The sequence below is a fragment of the Pseudopipra pipra genome, chromosome 1 (assembly GCF_036250125.1).
Source record: "Pseudopipra pipra isolate bDixPip1 chromosome 1, bDixPip1.hap1, whole genome shotgun sequence".
NCBI classification, from domain to species: Eukaryota; Metazoa; Chordata; class Aves; order Passeriformes; family Pipridae; genus Pseudopipra; species Pseudopipra pipra.
The window spans coordinates 8,235,509-8,258,212 of record NC_087549.1 but is presented as its reverse complement, the minus strand read 5'-3'; the positions used below and the strand labels follow the sequence as shown (position 1 = coordinate 8,258,212).

Here is a 22,704-nt window from a genome sequence, read left to right as displayed (position 1 = left end):
TGGGTTCAGAGTTATCCTGTAGTAATATTTAATGCCAGGCAATCTTTCAAACAGTGGAAAGGCTCTGGATAATGAAGGTAAAGAAACTCTGTGAGAACCAATGCTCACTCTTGAGCTAGATGTTAGTACTTTGTTTCCAGCCCGCTGCACCAAAAAACACTGGCGTTTTCTTCTCCTTGACAAGGAGTGAAGCACTGATGAAAAAACTAGTGGTTTATTAAATTACCATAGGTATTTTCAGGATTGCTAATGCCAAAAGACCCATAAAAAACCCACAAAAAACCCTGAAAACAAACTCCCTCCCTTCCCCCCCAAAAAAATTAATCCTTTAAAAAAGACTCTGAAGAAAAATAAGTAAAAATTACAGAGAGATCTGTGAAAACAAACTGTTCCTATCATGCATTAATTAAAAGTATTCTTTCACTTCTTTATCTCAGTAAGGGTTTGTGACATTATCCAGTTGTATAGTGGTCCTGGAATGGTTGCACACTTTCACACAGACAGGTCTGCTCCAAACTGGGAAAACTATGTACCAATACAGCCCAAACTCACATGTGTCTGTGCCTCTCCTGTATCTATAGTCTTTGGAAAAAGGGGTGAAACTGGTTTTGTGTATATTATATGATTTAGAGATGACGAGGCTTAAATCTCCCTTCTGTTCAACAGATTTTCATCTGGCATGATTTACAGAATTAAACATGGTGATACTGATATTGATGGAAGGGGGGAACCTGTCTGCACATAAATCATATTGGGAAAGGTAAGTGTCTTTGTTTTTTAACCATCTTGGGCAGGTTTGCTGCATCTGAACAACCATCTTCTCTTTAACAGACCATGGATCGAACTTGATTAGAGTAACAGAGAAAAGAGAAAAAAAAAAGGCAAATAACCATGACTAAATACTTTAGTCTTCAGAGAAATTATGAAAATACTGGCATTTCTAATAAGTTACTCAGTAAATCTGCTGGAAATTAAAAGGAAAAAAAGAGGCCTTCTTACTACTGTATTTGGAGCAGATTTTTCAGTGCCACTATTTCCAAGTAATTTTGAGCAAGAAAACAATATTCCTTAATCTGCATACATACACACTATGGCAATACTATGCTCTAAACCTTTTATACAAAGTCATACAAACTGTTCCTGGCAGTTTAATTACAGCCAGATTTCCGTTTTCTGATGAAAATTGAAATTACTGTTGCAGCAATTATGCAAAAACGTCCACTTCCATTACCAGATGGTTTGCAAAGCAGAGACAATCATTCACATAGAAGCTACTGTGGAGCTTTAGGGACCTATTTTGGGGTCCTGCTGCAGGCAACTGAGTGAATATTTGGCATTTGGTATATGATCTAGTTCATTTAAGAGGAATGAGGGAAAAACAAATTTTAAATAAAATTTAAAACAACAGCATTTTCAGGACATTGACAAAACACACTGAATTCACTGAGAAGTTCATTAAAAAGATTTTCTGATGTTGTGTGCAGTAACAGGAGACTGGCCCAGTGACCTGGGAGGTAACAGCTACTCCCAGGTTCCCACGAACACAGGAGGAAATAAGGGATGGCATCACTCAACTGGAGACAACAGACCTTGAAGATCTAACTTCCAAAAATTGCATGTTTTACTCAAAAAAGGAAGCAGATACGAAGGATAATATTAAAAAAATTGGAAGAATAAGCAGGTGGACAGCTGCAGGTGTATCTCAAAACAGTAGGGGCAGCTGCATTTCAGAAAGGTGAAGTATGCAACCATTATTTTAGGACTCATATTCATGCTGTGCTGTTCAGGAGACAAAGCCATTCTCCTTCAGGCAGTGTCTGCTCAGGGAAGGCATCTGACAGCTTCATGCAGGGAGAAGGAGTTCCTTTCCAAAGCACTGTTTTAGCCCCACACGGGACTGGCAGTCCAGTGATGATATACAATCAAAATAGATTACAGGAAAAATCACAGAGGAAGGGAACTCCTCAGGAGCTTTTTTTATGAGTGGTAGGTGTGAGCACTCAATCTTCTAAATCATACTGCTGTACCTGTAACAGATGATGTACCCATAACAGATAATCAATTCATAAGTAACAGTAGGGAGTATTTTAACCCCATTTGGGTTTTTTTCACATCTGACAGCCCCCGGCTCAGACACGACCCATCCTGTCCAGCATCTCCCCTTGCAGGGGCTGCCATACACACAGAGGGCTCCCCAGCTGGGCCGCCTGCGAGGCCTCTCGGGGGCTGTTTCAGGAGACAAGAGCACCCCTGTGCTGTATGTGGTGGGTTGTTATTGCCAGGGAGGAGGGAAACCTGAAAATCGAGCCAAGCTGAGGAGAGCAAGGGAGGCAGGAGGGGAGGGGGCAGCCAGGGGAGTGTGGGAATGGCAGGGAAGGGGAAACGAATCATGGAATCGTTCAGGTTGCAAAAGACCTTTGAGATCATCGAGACCAACCCAGTACTACGAAATCCACCACTAAACCATGCCCCTAAGTGTCATATCTGTGCCTTTTAAATACCTTCAGGGACGGTGATTCCACCACTTCCCTGGGGAGTCAGTGCCCTTTCAGTGAAGAAATTTCCCCTAATATCCAATCTAAACCCTGGCATAACTTGAGGCCATGTCCTCTCGTCCTGTCACTTGTTACTGGGAGAGGAGTCCGACCCCCACCTCACTACAACCTCCTTGCAGGGAATTACAGAGAGCGACAAGGTCTGCCCTGAGCCTCCTCTTCTCCAGGCTGAGCCCCCCCAGCTCCCTCAGCCGCTCCTCATCAGAGTTGTGCCCTTCTGTGGACACGAAGGAGGTGTCCAGGGCGCGGGGCAGGTCCTGGGGATGAGGGAAGGAGCCGGGGAGGGGAGGGACGCGGCTCTTTGACACTCACTCCGCACCATGGCCGCCCCTCCGCCGCCGCCGCCGCCGCCATTACCGGACGCGGCCGCGCTGCCCCGGCAACGGGCCCGGGCGGGCGGTGCTGAGGGAGGTGCCGAGGCTTTTGTAGGAACATACGAGAGTTTCAGCGCTGCTCCTGCCCCCGTTATTCGTCTGGGAAGACTCAACAGAGGTGCCTTTTCCGCAGGCATAAATCTCACGTCTATCCTTTCTATGACACTTTTGTCCTCCTCCTGCGTGTTCATCAGCCAGTTTGCCTCACACATTGGGGGCTGAAAGCATGTTTATGGAAGCTGCCTGTTCCCGTGATTCATAGAATTTTAGAATCATAGAGCCGTTCAGGTTGGAAAATACCTCTAAGATCACCAAATCCACCTGTTGACCAAGCACTGCCAAGTCACCACTAAACCATGTTCCCAAGTGCCACATCTACACGTCCTTCACACCCCTCTAGGGATGGTGACATGGTGACTCCACCACTTCCTTGGGCAGCCTGTTCCAATTCCTGATCACAGCTGCCATCAGATCAAAGTGGAAACAGCAAGAAAGTCACTCTGTAGTTCCTACCTCTTTGCTAACACAGGTTTTCATTAACCTAAAGGTCTAATCAAACCTAAAGGTCATCTTCTACTAATAGGAAAGTCACATGTAAGTTTAAATAAGGCTGTAAGATTTCTAAAAATTATCAAATTCATTTATTAAGTCATTTGCCTCTGATGTAAATGCAACTCTCCACAGCCACTCTGCAACTTTCTTGCTGTATTGCGGATTAGAGAATGGAGGATGAAGGTGTCATTGAGTTCAGGCTACTGAGTTTTGTGGAGATAATGAGACACAAAGGAGCTGAAGTAGTTTATGCACTTTATTATAACTGCATAATATTTGTCCAGGCCTGTCTGACTGGCTGAGTATCAAATCTATGCCGAGGACAGGGATGTTTACACAGCTGGACGGAGTCACCACTGTGTCCCAAGGCCCCTCCACAGAGCCACAGAGATTAAAGGAGGGCCACTGGTTCCACTACCTGCTGGTTCATATCAAATTGCAGGCCTCTTCAAATGAGGACTTTTATAGCTACTCCTTTTGCTAGTACTGTCAATTCTTTACTTGGGAGCAGAGATCACAATCAAAGTAATCAATTTTAATAAGTAGAAGAAGAAAAAAAATCTTGTTCTTGCTGTGTACAGTATTTTAAATGCTACATTGTATTAAATGGAAGTAACTATGTTATTTTGTTATGCTAAAAACGAGGGGGGAGGGTGTTCATCCCTTTTGCTGAGATTCTGAGGAAAGAAATATACAATCTGCAGTTAAATAAATTGCCAAATAGTAAGGTGTGGTGGGTTGGCCTTGTCTGGATGCCAGGTGCCCACTACCTGTTGTCTCACTTCCCAGCCTCAACAGAAGAGGGGGAGAAGCTCATGGATTGAAATAAGGACAGGAACATGACAAAACAATTACCATCATGGGCAAAACAGGTTCAACTTGGGTAAATTAATTTAATTTACTGACAATTAAACAGAGTAGGATAGTGAGAAATAATAACTCTAAACGCACCCTCTTTTATTCCTCCCTTCTTCCCAGATCAACTTCACTCCAAACCCTTTTACCTTTATATCCTGAGTGAAGCCATGGTTTGTTTTAATCAGTATATGTGTAGGTCCTGTTTGCCAAATCTACTTAAGCTACAGGACTACTTGTTTGAGCAGGTAACTTCTCACTTGTGAGAAGATTTTTGGCACAAAAGAAGTATTCTCTGTACACTAGTGACTGAAAAGCTCTCAGAATGTGTTTGTTTTTCTCTTGTGAAGAACAGTTTTGTTTATGACTCAGGGTTAAATTATTCAGGAAGACAGAAAGCAGAACTTTGGAGCATGTGTTTGCAACACACTGGTCCTAACCTGGTGCCCTAACATAGGGCAAAGCAAGATGCTGAATTAGGGGGTTTTTTGTGTTCACTATTTTCACACAGTTATTTTTCACTCAAATTATGTACTAAGAGCTTCAAGTGACACAAGCCTGAAATATTAGGATGAAGCAATGTACATGCCAGAGGTAATGTAATGACCCACATTTCAAACAGAAGAATGGAGTGGAGAAGGAAGAAAAAGGGTCGCATCTGGCATGCCTTTCCTGAAGAAATTCACTTTACTGCTTTAATACATTACAACTTTATTTGTCAAACGCACAAAACAATGCAATATAAAATGTTTCTATGTCATGACAAAATAATCTTTATAGCATTATTATTACAGTGTATCAGAATTATTTTGAACATGTGTTGGTTCCATCAGTATATACTCAGGTAAGGTGCTACAACCCCAGCAAATTGATATCCATGGCTGAATCTTAGCTGTTGAAATGCTGTGGCTCAGAGTCTCAGCTGGTGTAAATCAGCTGATTGATACCCACTCAGAATCTGAACCTATATATTTCTATTTATTTCCTATTAAATTACTGATTTTTAAAATATTACTTTTTATTTTATTTTTCTATGGTGATAAGTAACTTATCACCATAGTATAACAAACCAAGGCTTTATGTTTGCACAAAAGTACCAATAAATCCTTCCCCAAAGAGCACACAATCTACAGGGTAGGACATAAGCTCACAAATAAGAAATTCACTGAAATATGTGAAGTTCCTAATGATAATAATCTGCATTACTGACAGTACCCTCAAATACAGGAATGAATAAGAACAGGAACAACTGTACTGATATGGAAATGCCAGAGATAGGGGAGAAAAGCATCATGAGAAACCATTAAAAAACCCTCCTGAATATAAAATGAAGTAACAGTTTTGCTCAGTGTATATTAAAATGTACAAAGAGGTTTAAAAAACAGTGCAGCCAATTCACAAAAACATACATCAAAGAGCAGACTCTGCAGAACTGGTCTAAATGGTAATAATCTGTATTCTGTACCAGTGTAGTTTATTCCATATCACTTAAATAAAAGATGTTATCCTTGTATGGGTTGGCTTCTATGAGTAATGCTTTCAGGATAACTACAAACCAGACCTGCTCACAGACTAAGAACATTATAAGGTAAGAGATGCCATCAATATTATCATCTTCAACATGAACATTCTCGCTATAAAGCATTACATGATATATGCTCAGGAATGACCCTGAAATTCAGCTGAACACAGCAAGAAATAAGAAAGTGTAAAACAAGGTGTAATGACAAAAATAAATTTTAAAAAAGTAATAAATGGTTTGAGATAATATACAGGGAGTTATAAATCTATACCTTGAAATTTCTATTTGATTCTCTTTTTCTAAATAACGTGCTATGTTAAAGTGGAGTAAGAGTTTAATCACTGGGGACAAAATCATGAAATTCTCGTTGTTTTCTCTGTTTGTGGATGTGTCAGTTAATCATTAATCAATAAGTGGTTTTACTTTGCTAGAATTATGTTTCACAATTATCAGTTAGTTAACAGAACCCGCAAATACTAATTGCCTCTGAAAGTCTGGATTTAAACACTGAGGCTGCAAAATGTTGTTTTCACTTTTTCATCAGGCAGACCGTGGGTTCAATTTTTCATCCAACAGGAATGAATGTATAATTGTGCCTGTTTTCAGAGAAAACAGATGAGGCCTGTGTTTATGTCCATTGGAATATATGGAAGGGAACTATCACAGCCAACGAGTTTGGTGACTGAACAGAACTTTGTTAATTCAACGTTAATGAATATCATGGAGAGCAGGTCTTAAGAGATCCTGAGCATTTTATTTTTAGCTCTTGAGCTCCAGTTGGGAAATTGTTCTTGAAGTTCCTTCTGTCCAGATCAAAACCATTCTAATTTACAGTTTGTATTTATTAATAGGTAGATTATAGCAATTCATTTTAGACCTTTTTTTTTTTTTAGTCTGAATCAGCTTTTTCTTCACTAGTTTACAGGGAATTAACTAGTTTACAGTGACTCTGTTTTTCTAGTTTTCAGCATAATTGCTTTGATGACTGCAGAGTAATTGCAGTCTTAGACTTTTCTCTCAATATGGGATTTGATTTTCCAGATTATTATTCCAGGAGCTTATTTGAACGCTAAAGATCTTTATAATTCTTTAGTTCTAAAAGTGCATTTCATAATGGACCTTTTATAAGTAGTCATAAAACAGGTAACAAAATATTTATACATTTTACACAATGATATTTACTCTCAGTTGTCTCCGTAGTTTAAATAAGGAAGAGGAATTATTTAATACTGACAAAATTCTTCACCTGCATTAACTACAAGTAAATATGAGGATGAGTCTTATAAATACTGTTTTAGTTACATAATACATCAGTTTTATGAAGAACATTCCATTGTCACCATTTATTCCTGGTGTTGTTATATCAATGGTCTGTCTTCATGCAGTCAATTTAATGGACTAGAATACAGTGAATGACTATGAAAAGTGGTAATTTGGGTGAAATTTCACTCTTTAAGCTTTTAATGCTGAGTTATTGATGCTTATCTTCAAAATATAACCAGCATACATTTACCCTTTGGAAGAGAAATGTACATTTTAACTTCAAGTACTCTTTTCCTCATTGCATCATTTGTTTGGATTTTTGCTGCTAGAAATACAGTTATAACCTCCCTGAGTTTGGCTTAGACACAGTGTCTGACAGACAGTGGTGTTTTAGTTATGTAGGTTTTTTCTTCCTCCAGAACCTGTCGCTTGTGCAGTTTTGCTGCAGAGTTTTTGAATCCCTGTCATTCTGCCTCCCAGCCTCACTGTACCTTGTGGGCAGACCCAACCCTTCCACAGGCAGCGTTTCAAGTCAGTGCTAGCACTGCTTGTAGCACACCAGGGGACAAGGAGACCAGAAGCAACAGGAGTTACAGAATGATTTGGTGGGCAATGGCATCTTCACGGATTCTCATCGCTTTATTGCACAGGCAGACGAAATCCATGCTGTTCTAGATAAACTGGCACACAGGGACGTATTTTAAGAAACAGATTATTAGGAGTCACAAGATAACAGGTTTTGGCTCTATTTGTAGTTTAGTCTGTAGCAAAGATACAAGCTGAAAAACAGGGCTCAGTGTTTCCAAAGTAAATACCTACAGGTCTCACATTTTGGTACATGATTCCAGGTAATGCAGATTCATCATTGCTTTACCACATCCTGATTCCTGGTTTTCTGAAGAGTGCTCTCCTTCCAGTAATAGTTCTTTCTTTTCTTTTTTTTTCCTGTCTTCTTAATGCTCAGCGTAAAGGCCAAAAGGCAGTTCATATACATGATATAATAAAGCTTCTGAAATATGTTATTACATGTACTCAGCCACTATCCAAATACATTATCTTTGACAGCATGTTGTTACAAGAAATTTATAGATAAAATATGAGATAACATGAATTTTTATAAATAAAAGTATTTCATGGGGATTAGAAAACACTTTTTACCATCAACGTATTGTCAAAATTCTTGTAGTCTACATGTCTACATAGAATTTCATTGACATAAGAGACTATATGTACAGCAATATTTTGCATGACTGCTTTCAGTCACCAAGAAGTATGGCCTCATTCACAAGTAACCAGAACAAAAATAAAGCTAAAATGAATTGTATTTGGAGGAAGAATACTAACAATTCTGGTTGTTTTTTTTCCACAGGAACATGTATAACAACGGCCATAAGGAGGCATACAGGAGTTTGATGCTGCAGAGCTGAGAAAAATAAATTTGAGGAGGAGGAAAAATGAAAACTTTTAGTGAACTCATTTCAAAATATACAGAATTAACAACTCTGCTTTTAAGTTTTTATGAAATGCAAGAGACAAGCTTACTTTGAACAGTGGGAGCTCCTGTCTCGTAGTAACCTATGCCAGTCTGTATTGAATTTACTCCTGCTAGGCAACAAGTGCCAAGTTCTTTACTCCATCCTGTAGAACCTGCTTTGGTTAACATTGATACTGGCTTTCAAAATCAGAGTCAGCTCTCAAGCTCTGGTGTTGCAGCCCTTACAGGAACAGCTCCACTGACTTTAAATGCCATATGTAGCGTCCACAGCTTGGCACACTGTGAATAGAATGTCATTTTAACCATAGGCTTTAACAATTTTGCAAAGTGGTCAAATGCCTGCACTCCTTTCTAAAATACTGTTCTCAGGATTAACACCCTCCTTCTGAGGGCTGACTGCAAGGTTTTCCAGGTTGTGTCTGCAGCCGTGCAGATGCCTTTAGATCTCAGAAGCTGAACTGCACTCAATTAGGAAACTGATAAACAAGGCTGCTCTGTCCACACTGTAAGGAACACAAACATGGGCACAGCTCCACTTAATTCCTTCTTTTCATTTTTATCCTTATAAAGTAAAGACATAAAGGAAATAATGGAGCCAGGACTGGGATGGCCAATTCCAAGTTGAAGTAAATCAGTGCTCCTGTTTTAAAGGTTTGAGCTTCAGCAAGGCTTGGAAATGTTTGAAAAACAGAAACTGGAGTCTGAGCACGAGGCTTTAGTGAAAAAGGATAGGGAATAGAAGAATCTGTAAGTGTTTTTCAGATATTCTGAACTGATTCATGTTGATGCTGCTTCACTGCTTCCGTGGAATGCTACCGAGTCAGAGCAGCACAGCACCTGGTCCTGCTGTTCAGTTCAAACTTGGAAAAAGGAAGACTTGTTTTGCCTGTTACTGAAAAACGTTTTCTCTGGGCTGAAGCACAGCAATTGTTAACAGCTTACACTATTTAGCCACTGTTGTCAAACAATAAAAAAGAATATTTAATCCAAATTAAGTAAAAAAGGAGTTGTAGACACCAAAGTGGAATAATTTGCAGTGGAAACTGCAAGGGTACTGCAGCTAAACCTTTTAATCATAAGTCCATGGAACCTTTCTAAACCCGGCTTGAACCCTGTCTCATAATAGAGCTCATCCCTAAAAAGATGGAATTCTTTCTAAACTTAAACATATACTCACCAATTATTCTTTCTTTCTTATTGTATTCTCTGGGGGAAAAAAATAGAATAAGTTTTTGTATGTCATGATTTAAACCACAGATTCTTATAATCAGTATATATTGTAGGCTCTGTTTGACAAATGTAGTTCAGTTGTAGGACTACTTGTTTGAGCAGGTAACTTCTCACTTGTGATGAGCATAAAAAAGGTTATTTTCTGTATACCTGTGACAAAAAAGCTCTCAGAGTGTGTTTGTTTTTCTCTTGTGAAGAACAGCTTTGTTTATGACTCAGGGCTAAACTATTCAGGAAGACAGAAAGCACTTTGGAGCATGTGTTTGCAACACACTGGTCCTAACGTGGTGACCTTGGTAAAACCAAAGTTTTAGGGACTAATTACATAGTACAAAAGTGGGAAATAGCATCCTTGAGTATCCAGGGTGGTGTGCTAAGACCCTTGGGTGCTCAAAAAGTGAGACTATGATTGCAATATGGCTCTCCAAGCTATGCCTTGCTGTTTTTCACTTCCAACATACTCAATTAAAAGGCTAAAAGGTCTGTCAGATTACCTTTTTGCCCTTGGGATACACTGAACTCCTGAACACTGACAGTGTCAGAAACAAACAAGATCCTCTTGAGCTTCACTTTCACCCCATAAAAATTCAGATAAGCCCTAACGTTTTAGTCTTAACAGCATTTTAGATTTTAGACCTTTAGAATTTTCTGATGCATAAAAAGTAAAAGAATGGTAATTCATAAATCGAGCACATCCATACGTGCTTTCAGCATGAAGGCCTATGTGTGAGCTTCATCTAAAGATATAATTCAAACCCTCTAAACACGTAAGAATTTTTCTCCAGAAGGAGTTAAAAGCTACAGCTCTGTGCAACACTTGAAACAAAGAAATAATGCAGTCTGAAACAGCAACATCTGCACCTTTATTCAACTGATTGGACTGATTAAATTCTTCTTTCTAAGACATTTATCAGGTTGCAGTATCAGCCAAAGGAAAAGCTCTCCTGAATCTAATGGTGCACTGGGTTACTGAGCCCAAGTTATGTCAATTTTGTAGTCCCTGGAAGGTGGTGATGGGGCTGGCACCATAATTAGCTGGTTTTATTTTTTCCCAGTTAAAAAAAAAGGCTCAATTTGGTGGCCTGAGAGTGCAAGGACTTCAGTGCAAGGCTTGACGGCGTATCTCTGGGTTCGTAAGTTACTCTTCTTGGTCTGTCTCTGTCTGTGTTACGACATATTAGATTTATCTTCCTTTTCTGCAAACAAATAGGTGCTACAAAATTTATTGCACATTATGAAAAGGCAAATTTTCAAAATAAACAGAAAGTTTCTATGAATACAAATCAGTAACAGGAAAAGCCAAATACTCCAATAGTAACTTCAGATCTTGTCTTCTCTCTTCTGACATGAAAACAACAGCAGGAATCTCTCCTTCCTCTTCTTAATATAAAACTTCTAAATTCCCCTATTCACCACATGACACTGGAGCCACTTACCAAAACTTTGTGGTTTTGAAAGATGTGTCAAGACTGAAGAAAGATGACACAGCAGCATCTTGAGACAAAAGACCTGTGAAATTCAAATGCAAAATCCTCTAATAATTAAAGGTTACATTCTGTGCCCATGTGCCCACATACTGCTCTTATTGGCATCAGTAAGAGCCATGGATATACATCCAAGGATGGATTTTGGTTCTTGGATTTTTTTTGTAGAAAACCCCTCTTTTTTAGAAAAAAAATCCCTGTGCTGTATGAAAAGAAATTCTGTACTTACCAACTAAAAATATCAGCAACAAAGTGGCAGGCAATCCTCCTAGAAAATATCTGAAAATATAAAATTATCCAGAAAGTTTAGAAATAGCCACAGGATGCATATTTGGTTGAAAGAGTTGAAGCCTGGATGGGAGGAGGAGAGAAGGTTTTTGCAGATGAACCCTCTGAACTCTGGTAGGTGAACTGCAATTTGAAACTTTTTAAATTGCGTAAACTATTGAGGATAATCTCCAAGAAAAAAAGACCTCAGCTTTCCCAGACTGAAACATCCACTTAAAAAGACATGGATGCATTCAGATTCTTCTCAGCTTGCCAAAACCCCTGTCCAAGCACACTTGGAAAGGTAGTTTTCTTATCTGCATACATTTTTTATTTTTGTGTATATCTCTATAGTTCAGATAATTGCCTGCATCGACTGCATCTGCCTGCTTTATGGAGCAGATCATCCTGAGTGCAATCACACAGCACCTTCAGGATGGACAAGGGATTAGACCCAGCCAGCATGGGTTTAGGAGGGGCAGGTCCTGTCTGACCAACCTGATCTCTTTTTACGATCAGGTGACCCACCTGGTGGATGAGGGGAAGGCTGTGGATGTGGTCTATCTAGACTTCAGCAAGGCCTTTGACACTGTCTCCCATAATATACTCCTGGAAAAGCTGGTAGCCCATGGCTTGGACAAGTATACCCTCTCCTGGATTAGGAACTGACTGGAGGGTCGGGCCCAGAGAGTGCTGGTGAATGGAGCTGCATCCAGCTGGTGGCCGGTCACTGGTGGTGTTCCCCAGGGATCAGTGTTGGGCCCAGTCCTGTTTAACATCTTTATTGATGATTTAGATGAGGGGATTGAGTGTATCATCAGCAAATTTGCTGATGACACTAAATTGGGAGGGAGTGTCGACCTGCTGGAAGGCAGGAGGGCTCTGCAGAGGGATCTGGATAGACTGGAGAGTTGGGCTGATTCCAATGGGATGAAGTTCAATAAAGCCAAGTGCCGGGTCCTGCACTTTGGCAACAACAACCCCATGCAGCGCTACAGGCTGGGCACAGAGTGGCTGGAGAGCAGCCAGGCAGAAAGGGACCTGGGGGTACTAATTGACAGGAAGCTGAACATGAGCCAACAGTGTGCCCAGGTGGCCAAGAAGGCCAATGGGATCTTGTCCTGTATCAAAAATAGTGTGGCCAGCAGGACCAGGGAAGTGATCCTTCCCCTGTACTCTGCGTTGGTGAGGCCACACCTTGAGTATTGTGTTCAGTTCTGGGCCCCTCAGTTCAGGAAGGATATTGAGGTGCTGGAGCGGGTCCAGAGAAGAGCAACAAGGCTGGTGAAGGGACTGGAGCATAAGTCCTATGGGGAGAGGCTGAGGGAGCTGGGGTTGTTTAGCCTGGAGAAGAGGAGGCTCAGAGGTGACCTCATCACCGTCTATAACTACCTGAAGGGAAGTTCTAGCCAGGTGGGGGTTGGTCTCTTCTCTCAGGCACTCAGCAATAGGACAAGGGGACACGGGCTTAAGCTCCGCCAGGGGAAATTTAAGTTGGATATCAGGAGAAAATTCTTTACAGAGAGAGTGATCAGGCATTGGAATGGGCTGCCCAGAGAGGTGGTGGATTCACCATCCCTGGAGATTTTTAAACGCAGATTGGGCGTGGCACTGAGTGCCATGATCTAGTAAATGGACTGGATTTGGACCAAGGGTTGGACTCGATGATCTCGGAGGTCTTTTCCAACCCCATCGATTCTATGATTCTATGATTCTATGACTATCATGTGAAAATAGATTTTCACAGAAAGATATAGGGAACTTTGAAAATGTCACCCTTAATTTAAATTTTTTTCACCAGTTGAAATGGAATAACTACTAATGTCAGAAACAGCAAATAAAAGAAATAAAAATTACCTTGTACATATTGAAATGATTAAACACATGATCAGTGCAGCCATCTGAGAAACGACATTTTGCACTGTCCTGGATTCTAAAATAAAAATCAGAAAAATAATTTTAATGGGTTTTCAGGAAAGTAAATATCTGACAGGAGGTGTTTTGAAAGACTACCTTCAGCCTGTGAGACCAATCTCTTCAGTTCCTTTTTAAGAGAACTTGCCTAGAGTGATTCAAAGCAGAAACCTAATTTTCATGCTCTGGGTGTCTCTCAGGAGTCTTTTTCCCCTACAACCACAGAGACACTATGCCCTCCATGCTCTCAGAAAACAAGCTTTTCTGCATAATTGCCCGTTTCAGTTTTTGTTCCCATGCCCTTTCCTCCATTTTCCTCTTCACTCCACATTTTTTTTTTACAAAAAATGGGAGAGGAAAAGCTGTGAGCAGGAGGGAGTAAACAGGTAAATAACAATTTTAATATTTTGTTAATTTGAATAATTCATTTAAAATATATGTTTAAGGAAATAAATTCTATTTTGCAAGAGACCAGATCCATATTTTTAATGTGAGTATTTTCAGTTCAGTCAAAAATGAGGCATGTCAGAATAAGAACGTAACATACCTCCATTGCTCAAGGTTTCTTCATTTGCATTTATCATAAATGGTGAGAAGGGTTTTGAAGCACTAAATGGTTTCTCAGACTGAAGAAACTCATCATCTTTGGTGAGAGATGCTCCATTATATGCTGGAATTTGCCTTTGTGCCACACGTTTATTATATCCATAAGAAAAGTCTGAATCACCTGCAAAAAGTGCACATATAACTGAGATTGCACAAAAGAAGAACTTTGAGACTTTGTGTTAATGAACTGGGGAGGGAGTTAATTGCTTAATCACAGGAGGGGCCCCAAATTGTTATGGGTAGGGAATTGGCAGGTCCAATGTACGCAGAAGATATGCAGAGTAAAGACAAAACTGCATAGAGTATAACATGATGAAGTTATTGAAAGACCCAGGTGAAAGCAGAGAGTGCCAGATATTAATCACACCAGAATAAACAGTACTGATGATGACTTTGGATTCAAATTCAGTTTAAAAATGCCTCTTTGGAACAAAGGTCTTTACAAACTCATGTGCTGGTTTAGTGCCAGGAGCTTTATTCCCCACTTTGAATTCTGTTGAGCGTCTATCCTTTATTTGCACATCCTGGCAGACAACCCCCACAAAACTTACAGAAAGTGATACTCAAAGTCCCACTAAATACAATCTGTAATATTGTAGTTTAATTACTTGGTACCTGATCAGGGCTTACCAATATTGCTGTAACTGGCTTCTGGTTTACTGCATCCATCAGGCCAAGGATCATCTACATGGGAGGAATCCATATTGCTGGGAATGGTGGAGCTGAGCCATGAGCTGGAGGCACTGAGGTTGAACAAGCTGTCAAGAGAGCGACGGATTTTCTTCCTTCGCCTGAATACACTAGAAGGAAAAGATATGTTGTCAAGGAATAGAGCTAATTATTCTTGCTGAGCTCTAAAACTTGCAGGAATGACATGAAAGAACCAGGTTCTGGGCGCTACTCCTAGCCCTGTTCTTGTCCCTGGGTGTGTCACTAGGAATTACACCTGCACACCACAGTATGTCAGAGAATGTATTGGCAGGAGGGCACATCATGCTGTTGTGATACTGGAGTCTGTGATGCTGAATGATATCACAGCTATTGGTCTCTGATACTGCTGTAACATGCTACTCATGAGCCTCACCCTGCCATATGAATCCATTGAACTTCAACTTTTTTTGAACTACGTTTTAAATACCTGGCTAAACTGATGTTCTTCTGAAATCAACAGAGGTTTTTCCTTGAGTAAGAATTCCAGGACAAGACCTTTTTTTTTTATGTATATATATGTATGTTTGTGCACGTATTTTTTAGATATAGGTATTTAGTCATTTATATGTACTTTTTTTTTAGTCCTTTTCAGAGCAACACCCCATTGGCAAAATGAGCTGTAGCTCTCCTTTTTTGTTATTGGAAACAACTTCAATTATAGCAGCAAGTGTGTACTGAAGAGTTTTTGGGTAGTAAGACATGACTGAAAATCAGGTTATTTCAATCACTGCACTCTCTAAACTAAAGCAATTGGGATGTTCCCATTCAGAAGCAATGCTGATCTTATGCCAAGCAGAACGTAGACAGACACAGATACCTCTGGATAAGGCCAGAGAGGTGGAAGCAGTTACCAGCACAGAGTAAAATCTGCACATAGTTCACTTACCGAATTAAATTCTCTTTATATGTAACTCTTGTGTGGGATGGTGTCAATGTTATGTTGCCCTCTTCATCAGACAGAAAACTGTCTTCTGTCAAAACGTAATAACCATTAGAAAGCAGCCGAGGGCTGCGGCGGCTTGGGGAAAGGGAGCCTGTCAGAGGGCTTGTGGAACACTCATAGGCAGGATCATTGTCCAGAAAGGCACAAGCACAACTGAAAAGGAGAAATGAAAGCTTCTAATTTAGTAAAGGTCTAGACAGAGCAAACCCACCATTTAATAGCAATGAATTTGCATTCGCAGCTGAGGCAGGCTGGTAATAACATCGATTTAAAATATGTGTATGTAATGATATTTTGTACCAGGGGGTTTCAGCCAGCTGAAGTGTGCCTGCATCACGCTTTCCAGAGCTTCAGATTACAGGAGGGATACATGCCAGAGGAGCATTTCATGCCTGCATGGAGCCAGCTTGAGCTGAGACGTGCATGGTGTGTTTCTGTGGCAGCACTCTTGGCCAAGGAATCCTGCCACACCTACACCTATCTGGAGCCATCAGAGGCATCCCAGTATTTTGCTTCTCTGAGTTACTCTACGTGGCACAAGATGGGTGCCTCTGAACAAGATAGGATTTATTTGTTCTTTTATAGCCTAGCCATACTTGGAGAAGATTTAAGGATACATGACTTGTAACTCTCACAAATCCTAGAATACCATGCAGCTAGAACAATATGACATAAAGTCTACACATGGTGATAACTTCATCCAGCACTGAAACACGATTGACTCTGAGATGAAATTTAGCACAGTAAAATATACTATGTGGTATTTAAAATAGAAGTAAGTAGCGACAGAGGTGAAAGAATCTAAATGTCATAGACATTTTACTTAGCTTAAGTAAGATTGGATTTATAGTTAGTCCTTTCTCCTCAACACCTCCAAGTTCCAAATTGCCATGCAGTGACATCTTTGAAAGAAAGGAAGACACTGGATTGATTCAGTGTCTGACCTGCGTTTCACTAGCAGGTTTAACTATCCCATATGGCATGTCACAGAGTGATACCATAATTTCAGTGTAGGGAAAAGCAGATGGAAGAGAGATACTCCAAAACCTTGTAATTGCAAAGCCAGTGTTTCCAACCTCCACAGCAGTACTTCTGAACTTCCATTTAAAGCAGTAATTAAATTAATATCGGCACTACAATTCTAAGTGGCCCAAAAGGTATTTTTACAAAATCTACAACAAAATAAAATTAAGCAAGTGTGACTTTCCTCAGTACCTTGGAAAAATATGTTGTGAGAGGCTGCGTCTATGCTCTCCATTAAATGCTGTTGAACCTGCAGAGGCAAAGGTGAAATATGAAGGAGTTGTTACCATATTCACTGGCTGGTACCTTGTGTATATCAAAAAGATCATAAAAAAGCTAAAAAATGAAAAGGAAATTAATAGTGGGATTAAAGGAGATAAAACAGATGAAAGAATGGGGGAAAGACATAGTGTTTATAAGAAACTCATCTGAGCAACGCAGAATCAGAGGCAACCAAAATTAGATACCTGTGCTCTGCATAGATTACAGACTTCAGAGAAATAATTGTAGGCACAAATACAATAACTGCAGTAATTTTAATGGTGTTTTACCAGAGATCTGCTTCATGCCAAAACCAGTACATATACTGGCAATAGATATAGAATAGAATGGAAAGTACACTGTTACCATTACATTATATTTTCAGATGAAAATTGCAGACATAGCACAACAGGCACAGGGATTGTGACAGTGACAATTATTTGACAGTAATATTGTGGCAGGAGACTAAGGAAATAGGATTTGTCTGGATTACCATGGCTCAAGCCTGCAAAGTGCTGCTGGGTGTTCAGCACCTGACAGAATCAATCTTAGGAAATACGAGCAATGGCTATCCATAGGGAGAATTTATATCTGTTATTACATAAAAAGATAAAAGATATGATCTTCCCCTATATTACCTTGCTTCTTCTATATCTTTAGAGCTTCAGACTTACAAAATTGTTAGTAAGTGTCCATCATTCACCTCCTAGAGGAGATAAGTCTAAGAGAATTTTATTTTTTTCTGTTCAGTTATGAGTTGAGGCAAAGAAAAGACACGAAGGTCAGTGTTTCCACTTTGGTAATCTTATTTATCCTCACTTGGAGTTCAGCTGTCAGTCACACCCTTGGGACCAGGAAGGGTCACCAAAAAAGAGAAGTAAAACCTCCAGGGTATTTTTTACAAATCAGTCTTATTGCCCTGCTCCCATACATACTGTTTCTCCTACCCTTTAAAAAAAAATCACTTTACCATGCAAAAATTATGCTCTAATGCTCCCAAAAGGAGGAGACAACTGGAAGAAATTTGGTGGAGATACAGAGAGATCAAGTAGCATCGATCAGAACACAACAGAGCAAGTTGTACAAACAGGGAGAGCGGTGATGTATTTCATAGTCTGACATATTAGAGCTACTGTTTTTCACATACAACTAGCTTCTGAAATAATTTCTCTTATTTTAGGCAAAATCATGATTTTTAAAGGAGAAAAAATATTGTATTCAAAACCAAGAAATCCATCCAAACTCTAAAAGAAAATACAGGAAGAACTCAACAGATAGTTTGTAGATCTGGATATAAACTAAACCCAGCAAAATCCCAAATCTTATCAGTCAAACAAGATCCCCTCCACAAGATATTTTTTTTATTAAAAGCTCTGACAAATGTGCCCAAATTGACTTGCTCCTGGTGTCAGTGCAACATGTGATAGTCCATACATCTTGAAAAGAACTGTTTCATACACTCTCGGTTAACAGGGAGTATAGATTACCTGGAAAAGACTTTTAAAAGAAACACATTTTGCCTTGTTTGAAAATTAGGATCTGTAAGATTCTATCATTAATATATATCACATTATTAGTTATAATGTATTCTCAGGCAAAAATGATTGATTCTAGAGCAAATTTGTTTGAAAAGGGATATAGAGGTGTATCTCATGATCAGTTATACCTACTACAACTCTCTAATGATCTGAGCGAAACTTTCCAGCAACTGAAACCCACAACACAACTGTGTTGCATGTGATTGTTTCAGTTATGATAATATAAAGCAGCTGCTAAGAAAGAATAACTTTTAAGAGTGGCAGCTTTCATATGGGTAGTGCTTTCATTAGAAAGTGTTGACACATAGTGATCACAGTGGCAGAACAAACCACAGTCCTTCTGTTACTCATTTGAATTGTTTCATAACTTTGCAAGGTGTGTCGCTGCAGGATGCTTGTTTATCCGTCACCCTTCACAGAAATAAAGTTTAAGACAGAATAGAGTATATACATCTATTTATAAAAGACAGTGAGCAATATACATATGCAATTATATTACTGGGAGGTGATGAATTTCCCTCTTTTCAAGATCAGTTAATAAGCAGCTATAATTTGCTTTCAAACTGTTTTAAGTAATGATAATACCAAACTTCTGTGAACAGTCGTAGAACAGGCAGTCCACCAGATTTTTCTGCTGCCCTTGATCATGAAATTTTTTGTCTCATGAATAATGAAAGAGTTCCTGAAAATCATAATTCAATCAGTGATGGAGAAAACATGGAAACATCATGTTTTAGACAATGCTGCACAGTGTTCTGCTTTCATTTAATATTCAGTCCTAGTTCTGGGCTATTAATAGCGTGAGAAGCTATAGTAACGACATAAGCAAGCCAAAACAAAGCATCTCAACCACCACTGCACAATGAAGCACTAGTATTGTATCTGTAACCCACAAAATGAGCCATCAACAGAGAACCTTTAAACTATGGCATGCAAAAAGACCAATAGCTCTATGAACTCTCACTAAAAGTGAATCTGAGGTGAATGTGGTAATATTTTATGTAAAGAACTCAAATAAAAATTTAAGTCAACAACTCCCCTTGAATTTCAAAACACATAAAAGTTCATGTTATAATATAAACAAAAATCACAGTCCAAGCCAGTCAGTTTTAAATATCTTTCCCTCCAAAAATCAAATTAGTGTTCAAGCCAATGATGCCATCAGTTTACAATCTAAATATTTACATTAGTACCTGCCAAAATATAGTGCTAACTATCAAAATAGCTGAAGCCCAGGCAACCAGTTTTATTCTATTGTACCTATCAAACACAAGTGTCTGCAAAGAGAGTTTTATTTGTTCACACATATCAGTTATTTTTGAAGAGCAGTTTAGTCTTTTCTCCCTGCAGGTAATGATAACAACATTCACAAAAACGCAAAACTTCCTGAAGAGCAGCATAGAAATGAATCCAAAGCTTAGTTATTCCTCAGCTGACAAATCTATTAAGAGATAAATAAGTCTAAAATCTTCCAAACCTGGAAAATCCATCTCACAATTAACACAGTGTGTGCAAAAAAGTTTCTTATGATCAGCCCGAGAGCTTGTTGATGGTTGGTGGAGGGTGTTCCTTTGGCAGCTTCCTGGGAGAGATCAGCTCTGGCTCTTCGGAGAGGCAGGTTATGAAGTCCCCTGTTTCCTTTTGAAAACAGCCCCGTGCAATCAGCAGCACAGAGACCGAATGAGGTCACGCTTCCTGTAAAGTAGCCTCCCATCAGAAGCATTCGTTTTGAAGATTAAGATTAGCTCAGTGAACGCTCTTACAGGCTCTTGTGAAAGAGGAGATACACTACAAATAACGTTTCACTCCAACAATCATATAGAGAACAAAGAACCTTTTCTCATAAAGAAAAGTGACACGTTTCTGTTTCAAATTTACTTTTCTACCTCACGCAGAAAACTTTCAAGTGGTGTATCCAAATCATTCAATTTGTTGAAATACTTGTCAGCCTGAGAGGCTTTGATGTAAGAAAATGATCCTGCTACCAAAAAAAAGATCCATGTACAATAATGACATTTTGCAAAAGCACTATTGTACAGAAGATGCGTTTGCTGGGAGTTCAGAGTTGTTTAAGTTTCATGGTCAAAAACATTATTGCAAATATATATCATGCAATGTTAATATAAATTCCATTGAAAAGAGAAAGGAATAAAGCCACTTGTAAATATATTCATTGTTGTACTCTGTATGTTTCGTACTGTGTAAGGTATCCATCCATCATACCTTGAAGTATACAAAAATAAAGTCAAATCCACATAAGAGAAATGGAGCCTGAATAAGATGTCCCGACAATCAAAAGGATTTGGCTGTAGAACTATTACACACAAAAGTCATATAAATCAGTTGCTCGACACTGAAGAATTGTACAGCCTTAGGGGCTAAAACTTCTTCTCCAAATAGATAAAATATTCTACTAGTTATATCTCTAGATGTATCTATGTATCACTGACAAAAGAAAAAAACATAATTCTAGTAAAATATGATTTATTTGATTTAATGATAGTTTGTGGGTTTTTTTCCCCTTGAAGAAGGCAAAATATTTCTACTGATAAAAGGAATATAAAAATCTCACCTCATAGAAAACAAAACAAAAATAGGAATTAGGCAATTAGGATGTTGCAAAAGATCTTCTGTTTTGGAGTTAAACCAAAATGAACATTTTATGGTCCTTTTGCTCGAACATGAAAACACAGGAACATATTCGATCTTCACATCAGTTCTTTTAATTTAGTGCAATTATGCCCATGAGGAAATTTAGTCCAACACTATTTCCATGGATGCATCACAGCAGCATTTCCCTGGCCACCCTGTCTCTCTACAGGCAATGAATATAAATTCCCAATGATCTTTAAAACTAGGTCACCTACAGAAGAATTTTTTTTACACACACTAATTTACTCCTTGGGCGTATTTTTGGGTTCTTTTCATATTCTTCTCAACAGAAAGCAGTTAATTCCAAGCTTGGACTGCTTTTTGGAAGGACTGCTTTTTTGAATGTCCTGTTTGTCTATATAGTTAAAATATATTGTGTCTACATCATGTTTAGACTTGGAGGTGTTTTCTTTTTTAATCACTACTATTCGTATCTGAAACTCACTGTTCCACAAGCATTTGATGCATAAACTTTGTGCATCAGTGAATATTTTATAAGTGAGTGCTTGATTATAGTTAGTACACACACAAAGGTATATATACAGCTTTTCCTCTTCCCCTCCCTGTTGGTCCTCAAATTTCCCACCTCACCCTGAGCCCTGACTCAATCGCCAGGTTTCAGATTCTACAAAATGAGTAGAGCAACAAGATTACTTGCTGTGCAGTAGTTTTGTGCAACCCACAAAGGGAAGGAAATGAAAAATTACAATACTAGACACCACCCATCTTTCTACTCTTCTCCCAGGCTTACTTTACTTTTGATGCACCATATTGTGCTGGGTCTGACAGTCCAAGAGGGGAGAGGCTGGGGCAGCAACATGCTCCTTGGGAAAGGCCCAACAGGGAGTCCCTTCCTCTTTAGTCCTTAATTCAGGTTCCCGCCTGACTTTGTGCCCCTGGATTCCTCTAGGCTGCTGGCTGCTGGAATGGGAACAGCTGGGGCAGGGCATTCTTTGGGCTCCCCCTCACACTGTTGTCTCTCTGAGCTCCTCTGTGGGTGTGCAGATGAGCCTTTAGCACATATTACACCATAACTCTGCCATCTCAGCAACCCACTGCAACTCAATGCAGTGCACTATTAAGCTAAACACACAATTTTCAGGAAGGGTATTTTCCTGGTAGAGTTAATTGAGTGGCTGTGGTGGAGGGAGTAGAGTGCTTATTGATTGAATGCAACTGAAAGTAATGTGATGCTTCTGTAGCTCTCTTTGAACCTCCTGGAAACCTCACAGCCTTTAGCTTTTCCACCAGCTTCAGTGATCAAATCAGGCCATTTGTCCCATATCACAGAGCTGTGCCAATACTTTTATATAGTATTCAACAAATAAAAAATATTCTGAGATATCTGAAATTTAATTGAAAAATTAAAAAAAAAATCCCCAAAAACGGCAGGGGAAGGGTGACCATGAGAACCTCGGAGCAGCAACACTGGGTCAAAATGAAGGTCTATGAAACTGTC

General features: G+C 39.4%; 2 protein-coding genes across 6 annotated transcripts in view; both read right to left on the bottom strand.

The window, feature by feature from the left end:
• Positions 1–3,156, bottom strand: part of DNAAF11 (dynein axonemal assembly factor 11) — a 34,132-nt gene extending 30,976 nt beyond the window's left edge. For all 4 annotated transcript variants that reach the window (XM_064644603.1, XM_064644622.1, XM_064644611.1 and 1 more), the window contains exon 1: positions 2,868–3,156. In XM_064644603.1, coding sequence (XP_064500673.1) covers positions 2,868–3,141 — 274 coding nt within the window. In that variant the 5' untranslated portion in view covers positions 3,142–3,156. The remainder of the gene's footprint in view (positions 1–2,867) is intronic.
• Positions 3,157–10,687: 7,531 nt separating this feature from the next.
• On the bottom strand, positions 10,688–20,175 carry TMEM71 (transmembrane protein 71). Of its 2 annotated transcripts, XM_064644673.1 has the most exons (9): positions 20,071–20,175; positions 16,987–17,044; positions 15,715–15,924; positions 14,748–14,917; positions 14,059–14,238; positions 13,455–13,530; positions 11,560–11,609; positions 11,283–11,355; positions 10,688–11,042 (listed from the first exon to the last, which is right to left on the bottom strand). In XM_064644673.1, coding segments are annotated over exons 1-9 (831 nt in total). In that variant the 5' UTR covers positions 20,084–20,175; the 3' UTR covers positions 10,688–11,041. The 2 variants fall into 2 exon arrangements, with proteins under 2 accessions (XP_064500743.1, XP_064500734.1); XM_064644664.1 differs by lacking the exon at positions 10,688–11,042 and having other exon boundaries at positions 11,049–11,355.
• Positions 20,176–22,704: the final 2,529 nt, after the last annotated feature.